At 39.0% G+C, this 16,790-nt stretch overlaps 1 protein-coding gene across 1 annotated transcript in view; it reads left to right on the forward strand.

Moving 5' to 3' along the window:
• Positions 1-2,392: 2,392 nt before the first annotated feature.
• The window catches only part of METTL16 (methyltransferase 16, RNA N6-adenosine), a 58,849-nt gene continuing 44,451 nt past the window's right edge, over positions 2,393-16,790 (forward strand). Inside the window, exons 1-2 of the mRNA XM_061175097.1 lie at positions 2,393-2,514; positions 6,500-6,627. Coding sequence (XP_061031080.1) covers positions 6,500-6,627 — 128 coding nt within the window. The 5' untranslated portion in view covers positions 2,393-2,514. The remainder of the gene's footprint in view (positions 2,515-6,499; positions 6,628-16,790) is intronic.

The raw sequence follows: 16,790 nt of genomic DNA on the forward strand, positions 1-16,790 counted from the left end.
CTATACTGTCCTTGCTGAGTGTGGAAATTGGACAGACTTCTACCAGATTAAATCCTTGGGTATTTGACAGTACGTCAGAGATATAAGCCCTAAGAGGCAGATGTTGAATATCTTATTAATCTATTTTGTGGAGTCTCTAGACAATTTTATTTTATGTAAAAAAAAAAATTTTTTTAAGGAGATGTATTTATCATTATACCACAGTTTTGGGAGCAGGCCAACCTATGTCCACCCAGAGGGAAATGAGTTTAAAAAATCTGTGGCACATCCATGCAATGGAATACTATGCACTTATTACAAAGAATGCTATAGAACTATATTAACTGAAGTAGGAGAACCCCCAAGACTTGCGTTTTGTGTATATATATATATATATATATATATATAAATATATATATAAATTGCTATTACTACAAAAATTATTTAGTTATATATCCTTATGAATATATACAGGTCTAGAAGTAAGGTTATCAAACGTTGATGGTGATTGACTCTAGGGGGTGAGAGTTTAGATAATTTTTGCTTTCTTTTTCATATTTTCCTATATTATTTAAATTTCTTACAAATTTTCTATAATGAACATGTTTTATCTTTATGAAATAATTTTCTAAAAATTGAAACTGACCACAGAAGTCATCAAGAATAATAATAATAATAGCTTACTATGAGCCAGAAACTATGCTAAGTGTTTTACATGCATTATCTGATTTACTTCTCACAGCAACCCTACGAGAGAGATTTGCATATTGAACAAAGCAAGGCTTGAATAGTTTAAGTAAATTGCCCATAATCAAAGGGTTAGAAAGCGGTGGGAGCAGGATTAAAGCCCAAATTCCCTGGCTGCAGAGCTATGGTCTCTCTGGTTTGACCCACAGAGGAAATGGAGCTGTTTGGAGCTAACAGAGAAATTCACCAGCATTTTACATACAATCCACTTTCAACTTTACCAGCCTTAACTTCAAGGCCATTTTCTCTTTTTACCTTTCCAGAAGTAAGCACTAAATACTGTAAAAATAAAAAGACACTACCAATTAAACACATAAAACTTTCTGTAGTATTTTGTTACATTGGGGGACCCAGTGAACCATGCCTTCCAGTACTGGAAGGTACCCTGGCATAGGCCTCTACTCTTGAATTTGGGCTGGCCCTTTGACTTGCTTTAACCATCAAAACATGGTGAAAGCACCAGTCCTGAGGCTAAGCCTTAAGAAGGCCTACCAACTTCCACTTTTGTCTTTTTGGGAGTCCTAATCCAACGTGTAAGAAATATGGCTTCTCTGCTGAAGCATTATGTAGAAAGGTCACATGGAGAGGGAGAGAATTTGAGACAACATGAAGAGAGAGGCCCAGTCATTCCCGCGGAACCAGCCCCCAGCTGATGCTACGACCTACAGCAAGGCTAGCAGAATGGCCGGGCTAATCCCAGCCCGATTTCACAGTGAGCAAATAATATGGTTGTTGTTTTAAGCTATACATTTGGGGTGGTGGTTAAACAACAGATAATTAAAACACCTCCTCACCTCTTCTGGAGTGACAACTGGTACACTCAGTTCTGCATAAAGCTGAAGTCTCCATCCCTATCTCTCAACTGTATTACAACAGTTTGCCAGAAGCTTTCACATTAATTGCTAGGCCATAGGGAAGCTTTTTTTAAAGGAAAGAGGTACTAGGTAGGGGTCCAGAGGTTCAGCCTTTAGCCCTAGTTTTGTTACTAATTGTATGCCTTTTGAAAGTCATTTACCTTTTGGTCTCAATTGTACAACGGGGAGACTAATGCTCACACTACTTACCAGAGGAGGGTAAAAATTAGTATAACCGAGTTGAGAAGAAAAATGGAAAGCATTTAACATTGCTTCCAGCTCAAGAGGCAGGTGAGGAAATACGTGGATTTGATGTCATCTGGATGTAAGATCTTGAACAAACGACTTCATATTTCTGATCCCCAGTTCTTTCTCTGTAAATGAGACTACCCTGCCTCACCTCACAGGTTCATCTGTGATGATCAAGTGAGACATCGCACGAGGAGAGACCTGTTGCAGAATAAACGGTAATTGCCGCCGTGTAATCCAAAAATACCCCTCCCCCCCTTCCCCGCGCAGCCATCCTTATATTCTTCGCCCAACCCCAGAGAATGTGATTTAGTAAACCTGGAGTGGGGCACAGAAGGCTACATATTTTTTTTTAATCTACATTTTTAAAGAACAATATCCCTAGCAGATTTAAAACCAGGCGTCCTACCCCAAAGGACTCTGCTTGCTACCACGCCCCCTCCCTCTGACAGAAGGAGCCGCGAAGTCCAGGTCTCGCGACAGTTTCTTCTTTCTTCAGAATCTGCTGCAGGTCGCGCGAGAATGGCTCGTCCAATCACGAGGCTGAATGGAGGCCCAAGATGGCGGGGCACTGGGAGCGTAACATTTGCGTTTCTAGGATCTTCGGGCTGCTGGTGGTTTAAGACTCTGGGGTTGTAGAGGCCCACACTAGACTAGTCGTCTGGAAGGAACTTAGACCTCAGAGGTGAGTCACTTAATATCTTTCACGCGGGTTGCGAGTTCACTTAACCTGTGTATCACCTAGGTTCCACATTGTCCTGTTCTGGGCCTGTGAGGTGCTGGCTTCGGGGTCTAGGGAGAGAGACCAGATGGTGTGCGTGTACATGTGCGTGCGCGTGCGGGGGTATATGTGTGTTGGGGTGGGTAGGAGGAATTGGCAAATAGAGTGGCGACTAGTACTGAAGTAGGAAAGACCGGCGGGGCGGAGGAGGTTTAGAGAGATCCAAAACTGAGGCGGGAAGATAGTCTGACTGGGTAATATGAGGACGTGGAAGGAGTGGAAGAGATGGAGAACTGGCAGTGGTCGAACTAGTGGAAAAAGCCGGATTTATGAGGGAAGGAGACGAGAGAAAACGGAGATTAGGATTGAAGTGGTAGGGATCTGTGCAGAAGGAATTCAAAGTTCTGAAAGCGGAATTTAGATTATTTTACAGACTTACGTATTAAGACACATGGTAGTTGAAGAGGATTATTAAGGGTCAGGAGAAACCAAGGAAACAGAAGCGTGGAGATGGGAAAGATCAAAGAAAGTCGAAGCGGAAGCTTAAGTGAAGATCTACTACTTTGGCTTTCTGGACTGACTCGGGTAACCGGAAGAAAAAGGTCCAGCCCTAGGCCTGAGCCTTTTAGAGACTTAAGATGAGGACTGCTTATCAAGAATGAGGGTGCTGTGTTTCAGTGTCCTGGACAGTGTAAAGAGTTCCATCGTGCTTTCAATCAAAAAACACTTATTGCGTGCCTGCTCTCCAGGCCCTACTTTAGGCTCTGGGATATCGCAGTGAATAATAAGATAGACAAAATATTTTCCCTCATGAAGCCTACTGGCAGGGCAGATTTTAAAAAAATAAGTAAAATATATGGAATGTCAGATGGGTAAGTTTTATGTAGAAGACTGAAGCTACTAAGAGAGACAAGGAGTGTGTTCACTCACTGCTTATTTAAATGGAGGTACTCAGGAAAGGCATCAATGAGGAAGAGACATTTGATCAAAGACCTGAATAAGGTGTGAGGGTACCTTGTATGTAGGTATTTCTGAGGGAATAACAGTTTATGCAGACCAAACAGCAAGTACAAAAGCCGTGAGATAGGAGTGTGCCAGACTTGCTAGAGAAACAGCAAGGAGGCCAATGTGGCTAGAGCAGAATGAGCCAGGAAGAGAAAAGTAGGTTAGGTTAGAGAGAAGTGAGGAGTGACAATGCTGATGCCAGGTAAGAGCTGACACTCAGTTAAACTCTGAGGAATGGGATAGATTTAGCTAAGAACCCATCGCCTGTATTGGGAGCTTGGTTAGCAGAGAAGTGGCTTTATTGACTCATTGTGCATCTGTTCTGACCAGAAGGGTTGAATAATGAAGGAAATGAATCTATCATATTTGTAATTTAATTTGTCCATATGTGTTCAGAGTGTTATGTGTGTGCACTGACATCAGGGTACACGTATGACACTCTGAACAGGGAGGAGAAAGTGGCAACAAATGAGTTTGGAGGGGTAGATTATGTGTGCCTTGTTAATTATTTTGGACTTTATCAGCCTAAAAGCTTTAGGAAGGCACTGAAGGGATTTACCAAGGAATGTTCAGTTTTGTATTGGGGCGGGAGGAGGGGGATGTTGTTGCTAGGGTGAAGTGGATTGCTGGGGCAGGAGTGGTTAGAGAGGGCTTCCCTGGTGGCGCAGTGGTTAAGAATCCGCCTGCCAATGCAGGGGACACGGGTTCGAGCCCTGGTCCGGGAAGATCCCACATGCCGCGGAGCAACTAAGCCCGTGCGCCACAACTATCGAGCCTGTGCTCTAGAGCCCATGAGCCACAGCTACTGAAGCCCGTGTGCCTAGAGCCCGAGCTCTGCAACAAGAGAAGCCACCGCAATGAGAAGCCCGCACACCGCAACGAAGAGTGGCCTCCGCTCACCGCAACTAGAGAAAGCCCGCATGCAGCAACAAAGACCCAACGCAACCAAAAAAAAGAGTGGTTAGAGAGACATCAGTTAGAGGCTATTGTAGTCATCCAAGAAAAAGATGATTATGGTCTGTGGCCTAAAGATATGGAGTTATGAAGGGCGAAAAATGGATAGGGTCAAGAAATAATTAGGAGATGGAGAATATTCAGGACATGGTGTGTTTGGAATGAGGGAGGCAGGGTGGAAAAGCTAAAGATTTCTCACTTTTGTGCCACAAGGAAGATAGTGGTATCATTCAGCAAAATAGGGAAGATTAGAAGAGGACCAGTTTGGGGTGGGTAGAAATGATTTAATTTTGGACATGTTGTGCATGAAGTACTTTGGAGCCTTTCAAGTGAGTAGTCTTGTGGGCAGTTAGGTGCATGATTTGGAACATCTCGACAATTCTTTTTTGAACATGGTTATTAAACTTCCAGTGTGGAAAGCTGTCAAAAATCTTCTGAGTATTAACAGATTTATTACCATGTAAAGTTACATCTCTAACAAAGCCTGCACAGGAACGGTACTTACTGCTAAGAGACTTTACAATAGTGGATATGACTGAACTGGGGAGATTAGGGAAGGAAAGACCTTCCTGAAGAAGAAATGCTTGAACTGTGGTAGTAAGGATGAGTAGGAATTCATCAGGTAAAGAGGGGGAGGAAAGAACATTATAGACAAAAGGAGTAACCTGGGTAAAGACCCTATTGCCAGAGTGGAGGGAAAGAAAGAAGAGCAATGGGTGAGACTTAAGCTGATGGTGAAAAAATAGGTAAGGCCACACCATGTTGGGTCTTATATGTATGCCGAAGTAATGAAGTGTGGGCTCATGGAGACCAAATAAGAGGCTGTATGGGCTTCCCTGGTGGCGCAGTGGTTAAGAATCCACCTGCCAATGCAGGACCACTGTAAAAACTAACCTCTGACTACAATATTCTTGGCTGTAGATTATGTTGCCTTCTGCCACTTTGATGCATTTAAAGGAATAGTTTCCAATTTTCTTCCCTTGGTTTAAAAGAAAAAGATTCATCATATGTTGCATACATTTTTAAAAATTGTGGTAAAATACATATAACATAAAATTTACAGTTTTAACCATTTTTAAGTATACCATTCAGTGGCTTTAGGTATATTCACAGTGTTGTGCAACCATCACTACTGTCCATTTCTAGAAGTTTTTCATCATCCTAAACAGAAGCCATGTACCATTAAACAGTAATTCACCATTCCACCCTCCTCCCAACCCCTAACTTCTAGTTTACTCTCTGTCTGTATGAATTTGCCTATTGTTGGCACTTCATGTAAGTGGAATAATATAGTATTTGTGCTTTAGTGTGTGGCTTATTTCCCTTAGCATAATGTTTTTAAGGTTCATACATGTTGTAGCATGTGTCAGAATTTCATCCCTTTTTAGGGCTGAGTAATATTCCATTGTATGTATATCCCATATTTTGTTTATTTATCTGCTTGTGGACACTTGGGGTTGCTTCCACCTTTTGACTATTGTGAATAATGCTGCTGTGAACATTGTAAGTATCTGTTTGAATCTCTGCTTTCAGTTCTTTTGGATCTATACCTGGGAGTGGAATTGCTGGGTCATATGGTAATGTTTAACTTTTTAAAGAACCGCCAAACTTTTCCACAGCAGTCATACCATCTTCATTCCTGCCTGCAATGCCTGAGGGCTCCAGTTTCTTTACATACTCGCCAATACTTGTTATTTTCTTTCTTTCTTTCTTTCTTTCTTTTTTTTTTTAAATAATAGCCATCCTTATGGGTATGAAGTGATATCTTATTGTGGTTTTGACTTGCATTTCCGTAATGACTAATGATGTTGAGCATCTTTTCATGTGCTTATTTGTTGTTGCACATTTTCAAAATATAACTTCTTTTTTCTCACTTGGTTGGCAAAGATGTATTGGCTGTAACTGTTGACTTGGCGACCACAGCTTTTCCTGTTGACTTCTTTTAACTAAATGTGCGATTCCCCCCCCCACCCTTTTTTTCTTTTTAAAGATGGCTCTGAGTAAATCAATGCATGCAAGAAATAGATACAAGGACAAACCTCCTGACTTTGCATATCTGGCTTCCAAATATCCAGATTTTCAGCAGCATGTTCAGATAAATCTGAATGGAAGAGTGAGGTAGGTAACAGATGAAGAATTCTTGATACAGTATTATTCTAGTGTAATTTGAATGGACACAGCATAGTGGAAAGCGTACTGGACTGATAGTAGACCTGAATACTAATTCTAGACATTTCCTTAAACTTCTCATCTGACCTTGGACAAATCACTTAACTTCTCTCGGTTTTAGCGTTTTAACCTATAAAATCAGAAGATTGGACCAAATGCTTTTAAGTTTCCTTCTGGCTAAAAAAAACCAAAAAACAAAAAAAATTTCTTGATGTCCAAATTGTTGCTTACCCAACAGAGATCCCAGAGTGCCTGCAGAAACCTTAGTATTGTACTCTAAAACTTGGTGACTGGTGAGGGTCTAAAGTCCTTATTTTAAGTGTGTGTTTATTTTGATGTGAGGTAGGAAAATAATAACCAGGATATAAAAACTGATTTCACTTCATTATTACTTAGAATGTCACTAAATTTGAGTTTCAAAGTTAAATATTAAAAATTAAGAAAATAATAGTATGACGCTTCAGGAAATGGCAAGGATTATGATAGTGGTATGGTAATAACGGATATTTGTGTTATACCCTTGAGAAGGAGATCTTTGACTGCCATCCTAAACTCTATGTGAGTTACAGAGGGGATTGGAAATTTCAAGCCTGCCTAGGGAAAATGTGATTCACCTGTGGGGAGGAGGAGGAGCAGGATTTGTGGAGCAGTGGGAAGGTCGGGAATAATAGGATCAGAGGGCTTGAGGCATTTTGCTGACCTCATCCTTCCTCCTGGCAGACTTCTTGTAGAACTGGAGGCCCTAGGCCAGGACTTAACCTGGGGGCCAAGGTACCCTAGAAATCCTAAAACTTAAAAAATATATATATAATGCATATTTATTTACATTCATTTTTCTGGGAGATAATCCTTGGTGTTCACCAGATTCTCAGAGAGATTTGTGACCCCCACCAATACACAAAGGTTAAGTCAAATGCCCTAGAACTGTGATTTCCAAGCTTTATTGTCTATTCCACTCAGTAAAAAGTTGAGCACAGCTCCATATATGAATGCTTGTATTACTTACCATGTTACTATATTAAACACATTAGAAAACATACTTCAAACTGGAAATTAAAAATATATTTAAATAAGAGTTCTAATATTTTCTTTGCATACTCTAAAGATTCATCTTTGGCACCTTACTTTGGAGATCACCCCAGAGATACTGAATTGGTGTTTCACTTTGGTTAGATCATCTCTACCATTTTTCTTAAACCTTTGTTTCATAGTTATGTATGTGGATGTAATTTATCCTAGTAGCTTTAGAGCAGATACAGTTTTGTTATTCTTTGTTTCCTCTCTACACTTATTTTTGTACTTAATTATTTAACAAATATCTGTTGATTAACCATTTTGCACTAAGTTCCGGGAGAGCCATAATAAACAAGAAAGACTTAGTCACTGCCATATTTGGAGTAAACACACTAGTGGAGGAAGTGGACAAATAAACAAGCAGTTAGCCTTTCAGTGTGGCAGAACCTGTGGAGTATACAGTGGAATCGCACAGAAGGAAGACCTGACCCCAGCTTTGGGATTTAGAGAATGATTTGAAACAGGTACGGTGTCTTAGTTGTGTTCTGAAGAATGAGTCTGAGTTAGCCAGGTAGAAAGAAGAGTGTTACAGGCAGAGGGAGTAGCGTGTGCAAAGAGCACGGAGTAGTGGGGGACTGGAAAAGTTGAGCATGCCTCGGGTGTGGTGGACAAATGACAGAAGATGAGGCTGGGAGGATGATGCTTGCAGTACTTTATAAGGGCCAGTGAGGAGTTTGGAATTTATCTTAGGGACATGTGCAGAGAGTTCTTGTGTCTTCAGAATTACTCATCCCCAGCCTTATGCGCTAAAGTTTTAAAGCAGGGAAATAACATTCAGAATTGTGTTTAGACAGGTGACAGGTGTATTCTAGGAGCATTGTAGAAGATGGATTGCAGGGGGAATTAAGACTGAAAGTATAGGCAAGTAAGTAGGAAATGGTTTTAGTAATCTACATTAGACATATTGGTGGCCTAACTAGGTAGAGGGAGGAGGGATAGAGATCACTGGATGAATTTGAGAGAAATTCATGAATATAATTAGCAGGACACAGTAGAAATTAAATATGAACCAAGTATGGTGCTTGGTATTCCAACTTAGCAAGCGATTAGGTGGTAGTGCCATTTACTGCAGCAAGGAACAAGGGGGAATGAGCTGGTTGGGGGGGAGATGATATATTTTCAGTTTGGGGCATACTGAATCTGAGAAGTCTATGTGCAATTGAAAATGGAAGTCAGAAGAGAAGGACACAGCGGTGGTGTGGGAGTGGTATTAGTGAAGGCCTTGAGTCTTTGGACTGAATACTGAAGGATGAATAGAAGGGGGGAAAGAGTTCCAAGTATAGAGAAGAGAATTTTTTGAAAGGCCTGGTAAGTTTGCAGAACTGCATGTAGATGGGGATGAAGTGGATATAGAATAACAGCTTAGGGAATACTAGGAGATGAGACTGAAAGGAAAACAAAGAACAGGTCACAAAGAGCCTTTCATAGCTCTTAGCTCATGCAAAGTAGAATGGACTTGATTGCTCAGACTTTGAGGAACCAGAGGAAGATTTTTAGGATGGTTAGGATTTTTAAGATGGCTTAAGATTTATATTTTTTAAGAAAAATCACTCAGAGCAGACGAAACAGATCTGTTATCACAACATATCTGAATGGCTTAAGGGTGTCTGACAAGTAATAGACATTCAATAAATATTTGTCGAATGCATGAGAATAATTCTTCTATAAAATCTAACTGTATGCCATTTACAGATGGCTTACCTAAAACAAAATTGCAGATAAATAAAAAATAAAGGGATGGGCAAAAATATACTAAACAAATGAGAGTTCCCTCCAAATTAAAAAAAAGTAAGATAGAAGGCAAAAAAAGCCTCAAATTAGAAAAAGAAGACTAGTTTGTATTGACAAAAGAAATAACGTTAAATGAAGACTTAAAAAAAGACTTAGCATGTTGAAAAATGTAACATAAGAAATATCTTTTAAAAAATGATATAATTCAGAGACATTTTTTCTTTGTCTTTCCAACCAAGTAGAGAAAAATAAACAGAACAATGGCCTTAGGGACTTTCAGAGGATCAGTGAATGCTTCAAAGACAATTAGGTAAATATACTCTTTGTGTATGTTCTTTTTCTTGGGGAGATAGGGTTTAAAGCTTTAACCTATAATTTGAACTTCAGTTTTAAAAGAGTAATTGACCCAAAAAAGGTTAAGTACTGCTGATAGAGAGCCTAAATAATATAATCAGTGAGTTTGATTTAGTGATATATTTTGAACTTTTAATCTATAAATATGAATGCACATTCTTTTTTTTTTAATTGATACTGCATTCCTTTATTTTATTATTTTCTTTGTTCTTTGGCTGCTACGCAGCATGTGGGATCTTAGTTTCGCAACCAGGGATCAAATCTGCGCCCCCTGCATTTGAAGCGCAGAGTCTTAACCACTGGACCTCCAGGGAAGTCCCACACATTCTTTTTAAATAGCTTGCACAGGCTTATAACACTAAGAAGTGACTGAGTTGGAACTCTCTCTGGCTCAGTCTATTGCTTCCCTTATTTATTTAGAGTTAATAAGATTAGAAGGAAAAAGAATTACAATTTTCCAGATGGCTTGATTATTGTCTACCTGAAAAAACATTTGAGAATCACCTAAAAATATTCAAATGATTGCTGAATAAAACATACATATAAATATTTTAAAATGTATATAAATAAATAGAAAATTGATAGGTTTCCAGATACTAGTTGGAAAATATAGTTGCAATAAAAGATCCCATCCACAATAACAAAGAGGAATAGGCAGAAACTTGGCAAAGAAATATGTTAAGATCTATGTGGATAAAGCAACAGAATTACCCTCAGGGGTCTAGGGGAGACAATGAATCTAGGGACACCGTGTGTTTCTGGATGGGGAGGCTCAGTATAGTTAATATGTCGATTCTTCCCCAAATCAAAATCCTTCTAAGGTTTTTGGGAGAGAAAGTGACATAATGTTTCTTCTGTTCAAAGAAAAGATACTCAAAACAAATGTTATAAGTGGGTGATGGCAAGGTGAAGGGGTGTAAACTTTCCCAGATGGGTATTTAAATATATTGTGAAGTTTGAGTAATTAAAACATTAGCCCAGTAGTGCCACAAGAATGGGCCATCAGTTGTCTGGCACAAAGTGGCATTCAAGTCTCAACAGCATGTACACATTAAATAGGGTGATTCCAGCCTGCATTCTACTCAGTAGTATACCTCCCAGAGGGAGTGTAGAGTGGACAGGGTGAATCTTCCTTTCTTGATCAGTCTTGACTCCTGTGTGTTTCTCATAATGTGAATATCTTACAGTGCTATGAATGATTAAAGAGCTTTTGCAGTGTTCTCTTGGATTTTCACTTTATATGCTTACTTTGGAAGCTGACTCCTAAGTAAGATACCACCCCACCGTGTAAAGACTGTAACATAGAATAAGGACATTTCAGGTTGTTAAGGGTGGAGGCAGACAGCAATGGATTTTTAATAGATGCGTTGGAACAGCTGTGGGGAAAGTGCATTAGATTCCCTTTCCTATATATTATGCAAAATAAATTCCTGATGGTTTGATGGTTTCAATATATTTATTCTATTGAAGTACTAGAAAAAAATATATAGGTGGACTGTTTAACTTTCGGTGTAGGGATGGTCTTTCTGAGTAAACTCCAAGGGTAGAATTCATAAAGGAAATTTTATGGATTCAACTACATAAGAAGGAAAAACTTTTACATATCAGGAAATAGTAAAAGGTGACAACACAGTATAAATATTTAGCTCCCTTAATATAAAGAACTCTTACAAGGCAATAAGAAAAAGGAAAAAAACCTTAATATATAGGTTAGAGATAAAAACAGGCAATTTACAAAAGAAGAAAGACAAGTGGACCGAATTAGCAAAGAAAAAATATACAGTATCCATCAATGGCAAAAATGTAGTCAAATAGGCATAGTGGTAAAATGCTGGTAAAGTTGCAGCTTTGAAAGTTCTAAAAGCATACTTAAATGAAATAATGTATGTTTGAGGATGTTTATCCCAAGGCTGTTTATAACAAGGAAAATTGGAGATAATTTAAATTTCCAAAATTGTGGGTTCTTACAGTGCAGTTCCATACAGTGGAATACCACGTAGCCTATGGAATGGGTGTTGCAGATTATAAAACATCATCATTTTATTTCAGACTGAAGCCAAAGTATCTGTGCCGATATGCTGTGCATAGAAAAGGACTAAAAGTTATGAACTTGATGTTCAAAGTGGTGGTTTTGTGATAGGCAAAAGTAATTTTAAAATTTCTTGCAAGGAAAAGCAAATTTGTCTGTGAAGGGATGGCAAGAGGATGAGGCAAGCTTGAGGAGAGCTCCTCTTCTTTAATAATGGAGCAGTATGAGCTTACCTATGGTTGGTAGTACAGCATATTTAGAAGCGATCTATGATAGCGGAAGAAGAGAAGATATGTACTTTTTTTTTTAATGTAAACAGCCTACCTGCTCCTGGACATCATCCTCCTTGCTGCTTACTTAAGTAAGAATTGTTGATGATTATATGCATCGGTAGAATGTTCTTTATTTTTATAGTGGCTTTTTATTTAACTCAAGAAGATATATGAAAAAGAATGGCCAAAATGTAAACCCAGGTAATGATGGAAAAGGAATACCAGGCAGAACATTAGACCTGAGATGGATTGAAGTGTCATTTATTTGCTCAGCCCTTAAGTGCTCTCTTAGGGGAAGCAGGGTGTGATATGGAAAGAGGGGCACTTCTGAGTGAGTCATCCTAAGGACCAGTCTTGAGAGTGCCACTTACCAGCTGTGAGGTTTTAGATAATTTTCTTAGCTTTACTGAGACTGAATTTCCTCATCTAAAAAGGAGGGATAAAAGGACATACTTTGGATGGTTGTCATAAAGGTTAGCAATGATGTGTGCAAAGTGACTGACACATTGTAGACACTTAGTAAAGGATAGATATTGTTATTCAGCCTGGTACACTTGATAAGGTACTGAGGATTGCTGGTGTCATCTCTCTCTCTCCCTCTCTCTTTTCTCTCTCTCTCTTCCCTGCATCCGTCACTGCTTTGTTGTAATCATATCTGACCGTTTCAATTAAATTTTAGTTTGTGCTTTTTCACAGAAACCAGGAACCTATGTTCCCCATAGGAACATCCTGCAATTTACTTGAGCCCTGTCAGTTGAGTTTGAATAGAGTATGACACTTAACTGATTTGTTTTTAAATCAAAGACCTGGCATTGAAGGGCTGTGTCATAGTTTGTGACTGTACCATTTTTAGCACCTCAGTGAAGATCTAATGAATAGAAACCAATGTTAGAGTAAGGTGGGGAGGCTTCAGCCTTTATCGTTACATAAGGTTCAGCCTCTACAGTGTTAGAATGATTGTTTCTTTAACCATGGTTACAGAATGTATCTTTCCAAACCCCATCTAATAATGGTAATACTGTATTCATCAGTAGCAGAGCAAGAGTCATCATGGGGAAATCAGACCTGAGCCTGTTGACAATAGGCTGTTTTGTTTTACGAAGCTGGATGTGTTAAACAAACAACAAAGACTGATGGTATAAATTGCTGATTTCCACGTGAGAGCTAATTTTAGTCCCTGTGCCTCTCTGTACTCTCAGAAATGAAAATGAAAAAAGATCTTGCCTGTGTTCAGGAATTTTGAATGTCCCAGGGTGCTAAAGTGACCTAGATATTTAACTAGTGAAGTCAGATGACTTCACTTTTGTCCTACAAAAAGATTTCCAACCCTCAGATTAGTGTCTGTATTTTCTTAGAAGTAAGAAAACAAACACTCATTTTGCTAATAACAAAGTCTAAGAATCAGCTCTTCATTGATTTTTGTGTATTTTCTTCAATTAGACTAGCTTCTGCTTGATGTCTTATACTTTTTGGTGATTAGGATGTAGTTCCTTATTAATAAGTTGTATGCTGTATTCTATCAAAGTAAGCACATTTTTTAAAACAGTGAGAATTGTTTATATAAACAACTCTGTTTGAAGGCACTAAGAAAATATATTAATTATATTGCTGTTTCTCTGCTCCAGATGTTTCGTGAAGCCATGTAATCAATGCTCAAGCTGCACTACTATCTTTTGGGGATTGCTGTCATTGTGGGAAATATGCTGGTTTGGTCTCCAACAGAATTGGCCCCCTTTCATGGAAAACAAGTACTCTGGAACCAAGGATCTGTCTTCCTTTTTTGAAAAAGGAGGTTTTTTTTTTTATTATTATACAAACATTTATAGAGCCCTTAATGGGAAAATTATAGAAATATATCCTTCCTACCTACATTTATAATGGGAATGTTGCATACGTAAAAGAAAAAAGGTCACGGTTCTTCCACCCCAGAGATCAAATTACTTGTGTTCCTTTCTAAGCCCTGTCCTTATGCATATATAGTAATTTTTGTGGTTGTAATTTTGCTATAGGTACAATCAAAGGACTTTTTTTTACCCACACTTGACATAAGCATTTTCCATATAGTTATAAAACACTTGTTGTTATGAAGGTGATATTATATAACATGTGTTCAGATAATACAAAAATATGAGAATTTCCGCATCCAGAGGTGGTTCTGACCCTTCCAGATTGTTTTCTATGTATGTTCACATATAAGGTCTTTTTGTCTTGTTTTTATTTTTACAAGAGTGTGATCATAATGTATGTATATGCTTTTACCCAAACTTGTGGGAGTTTTTTTTGTTGTTGCTGTTGATTTATCAAGGAACCCTCTTCATACAAGACTGTCTGAATCAGCCCAGTCTTACTCCTTTTCATGACTGCAGAATATTCTCTTGTATGGATGTGGTATAGCTTATTCAGTCAACTCCCTAATGACTACTTTTAGATTGTTCCTAAATTTTCTGTAATACAAAACTTAAATATATTTAACTGTTTCCCATACTCTTGGACTTCTTTTTTTTTTGTTAAGTTTCACTGAATTTAGGGTAAGTCACTGGGCTTAGCTAGAAAAACTGGAGTACTCTTTTTTTTTTTTTTTAATGTGTATTTTATAATTCTTTATTTTATTTATTTATTTTTGGCTGTGTTGGGTCCTCGTTTCTGTGCAAGGGCTTTCTCCAGTTGCGGCAAGCGGGGGCCACTCTTCATCGCGGTGTGCGGGCCTCTCACTATCGCGGCCTTTCTTGTTGCGGAGCACAGGCTCCAGACGCGCAGGCTCAGTAGTTGTGGCTCACAGGCCTAGTTGCCCCGCGGCATGTGGGATCTTCCCAGACCAGGACTCGAACCCGTGTCCCCTGCATTGGCAGGCAGACTCTCAACCACTGCGCCACCAGGGAAGCCCTGGAATACTCTTAACTGTAATTGGAAAGAGCAGAGAAGTGTTTGGATGACTGAGTTTTTCTTCCCTGTCATTTGCTCTTTAGCTAGCATAGCAATCCACATTTAAGAGACCAACTTGATTGATCAGGGTAGTTTCTTACTATTTTGCATGTAGGATTTTGGGTTCTTTGGCTAATATAGGGCTAACAGTAATGGTCATTTACAACTGTTCCAGGATCTTTGTTTTTATATGATACTACTATCTCACTGCTTATTTGACCATAGGTGTGATAAAGTTAAAAAAAAAAAAAAATTCTTAAACTCAGTTGTGGGTAGGTATGAGTTGGTGGAAAACACAAAAGACCATAGGTTTGGCTTTTGGTTCTGTTTGACAACCTATTATTATTATTATTACTGTTATTATGATACTCGAATTCAATTAAATTCTCCATCTGTACTTTGGATCCCATACCCTCCCCCATCTCAACAACCTTACATAGTCCAGTATTCCTTTATTTAAATATTTAATCTGTCAACTAGTTTCTTCTTTTTGACTTATTAAAAAATTGAGATATAACTCATATATCATAAAATCACCATTTTAAAGTGTACAATTCAGTTGTTCTTAGTATGTTCACAAGGTTGTGCAAGTATCACCACTATCTAATTCCAGAACATTTTCATCACCCCAAAAGAAACCCTATACCCATTAAGCAGTCACTCCCCACTACTGTGTCTCATCAACCCCTGGAAACCACTGATCTGCTTTCTGTCTCTACAGCTTTGCATGTTTTGGATATTTCATGTAAATTGAATTATAATATGTGGCCTTTGTGACTTTCCATTGACTTTTTTTTAAAAATTTATTTATTATTTATTTATTATTAATTTTTTTTTGGCTGTGTTGGGTCTTTGTTTCTGTGCGAAGGCTTTCTCTAGTTGCGGCAAGCGGGGGCCACTCTTCATCGCAATGCGTGGGCCTCTCACTATCGCGGCCTCTCTTGTTGCGGAGCACAGGCTCCAGACGCTCAGGCTCAGTAGTTGTGGCTCACAGGCCTAGTTGCTCTGTGGCATGTGGGATCTTCCCAGACCAGGGCTCGAACCCGTGTCCCCTACATTGGCAGGCAGATTCTCAACCACTGCGCCACCAGGGAAGCCCTCCATTGACTTTTAAACGTGTTTAAATCTTCCATTAAAAAATTAGTAAAGAAACCTCTCCGTCAATCCTACCACTTCTGCCCCATCTCTCCCTTGCATAACTCAGCTTCTTGAAGAATTATCTGTTTTTACTGTCTCCATTTTTTCATACCATACTTAATCTTTAGCACATTCCAGGGTGGATTCTGAATTTTACCACTACGAAAGCAGCTCCTGAAAAGGTCTCCATGGTCTCACATCACTAAATCCAGTTTCAATTTCCAGTTGACTCCTGAGAAGCACTGGGGTAACTGACACTCTTACCCTTCATGGACACCCTCTTCCCTTGGCCTCCTTGGCACCACATCACACTCTCCTGGTTTTCCTTCTTCCACCCTGTCTCCTGGTGTAGCTTCCTCTGTAACGATTGTATGTACAACCATTAAAGGATTCTTTGAGGCTTAGTGTTAAGTTGTCTTTTCCTCTCACTTTGTGTTTTCTCCTTAGGCACTCTCATCTGTGCCACGCCCTCATTTGTTTGTTTGCAAATCACTTATACATTTTTTCCAGATTTCCAAATCTGTTTTTCCAGATTTTCTGGGCTCTATACCTAGAGATCATACTTACTCAATATCTCTACTTGGATGTCTCAA

The sequence above is a fragment of the Eubalaena glacialis genome, chromosome 19 (genome assembly GCF_028564815.1).
Source record: "Eubalaena glacialis isolate mEubGla1 chromosome 19, mEubGla1.1.hap2.+ XY, whole genome shotgun sequence".
In the NCBI taxonomy this organism is placed as follows: Eukaryota; Metazoa; Chordata; class Mammalia; order Artiodactyla; family Balaenidae; genus Eubalaena; species Eubalaena glacialis.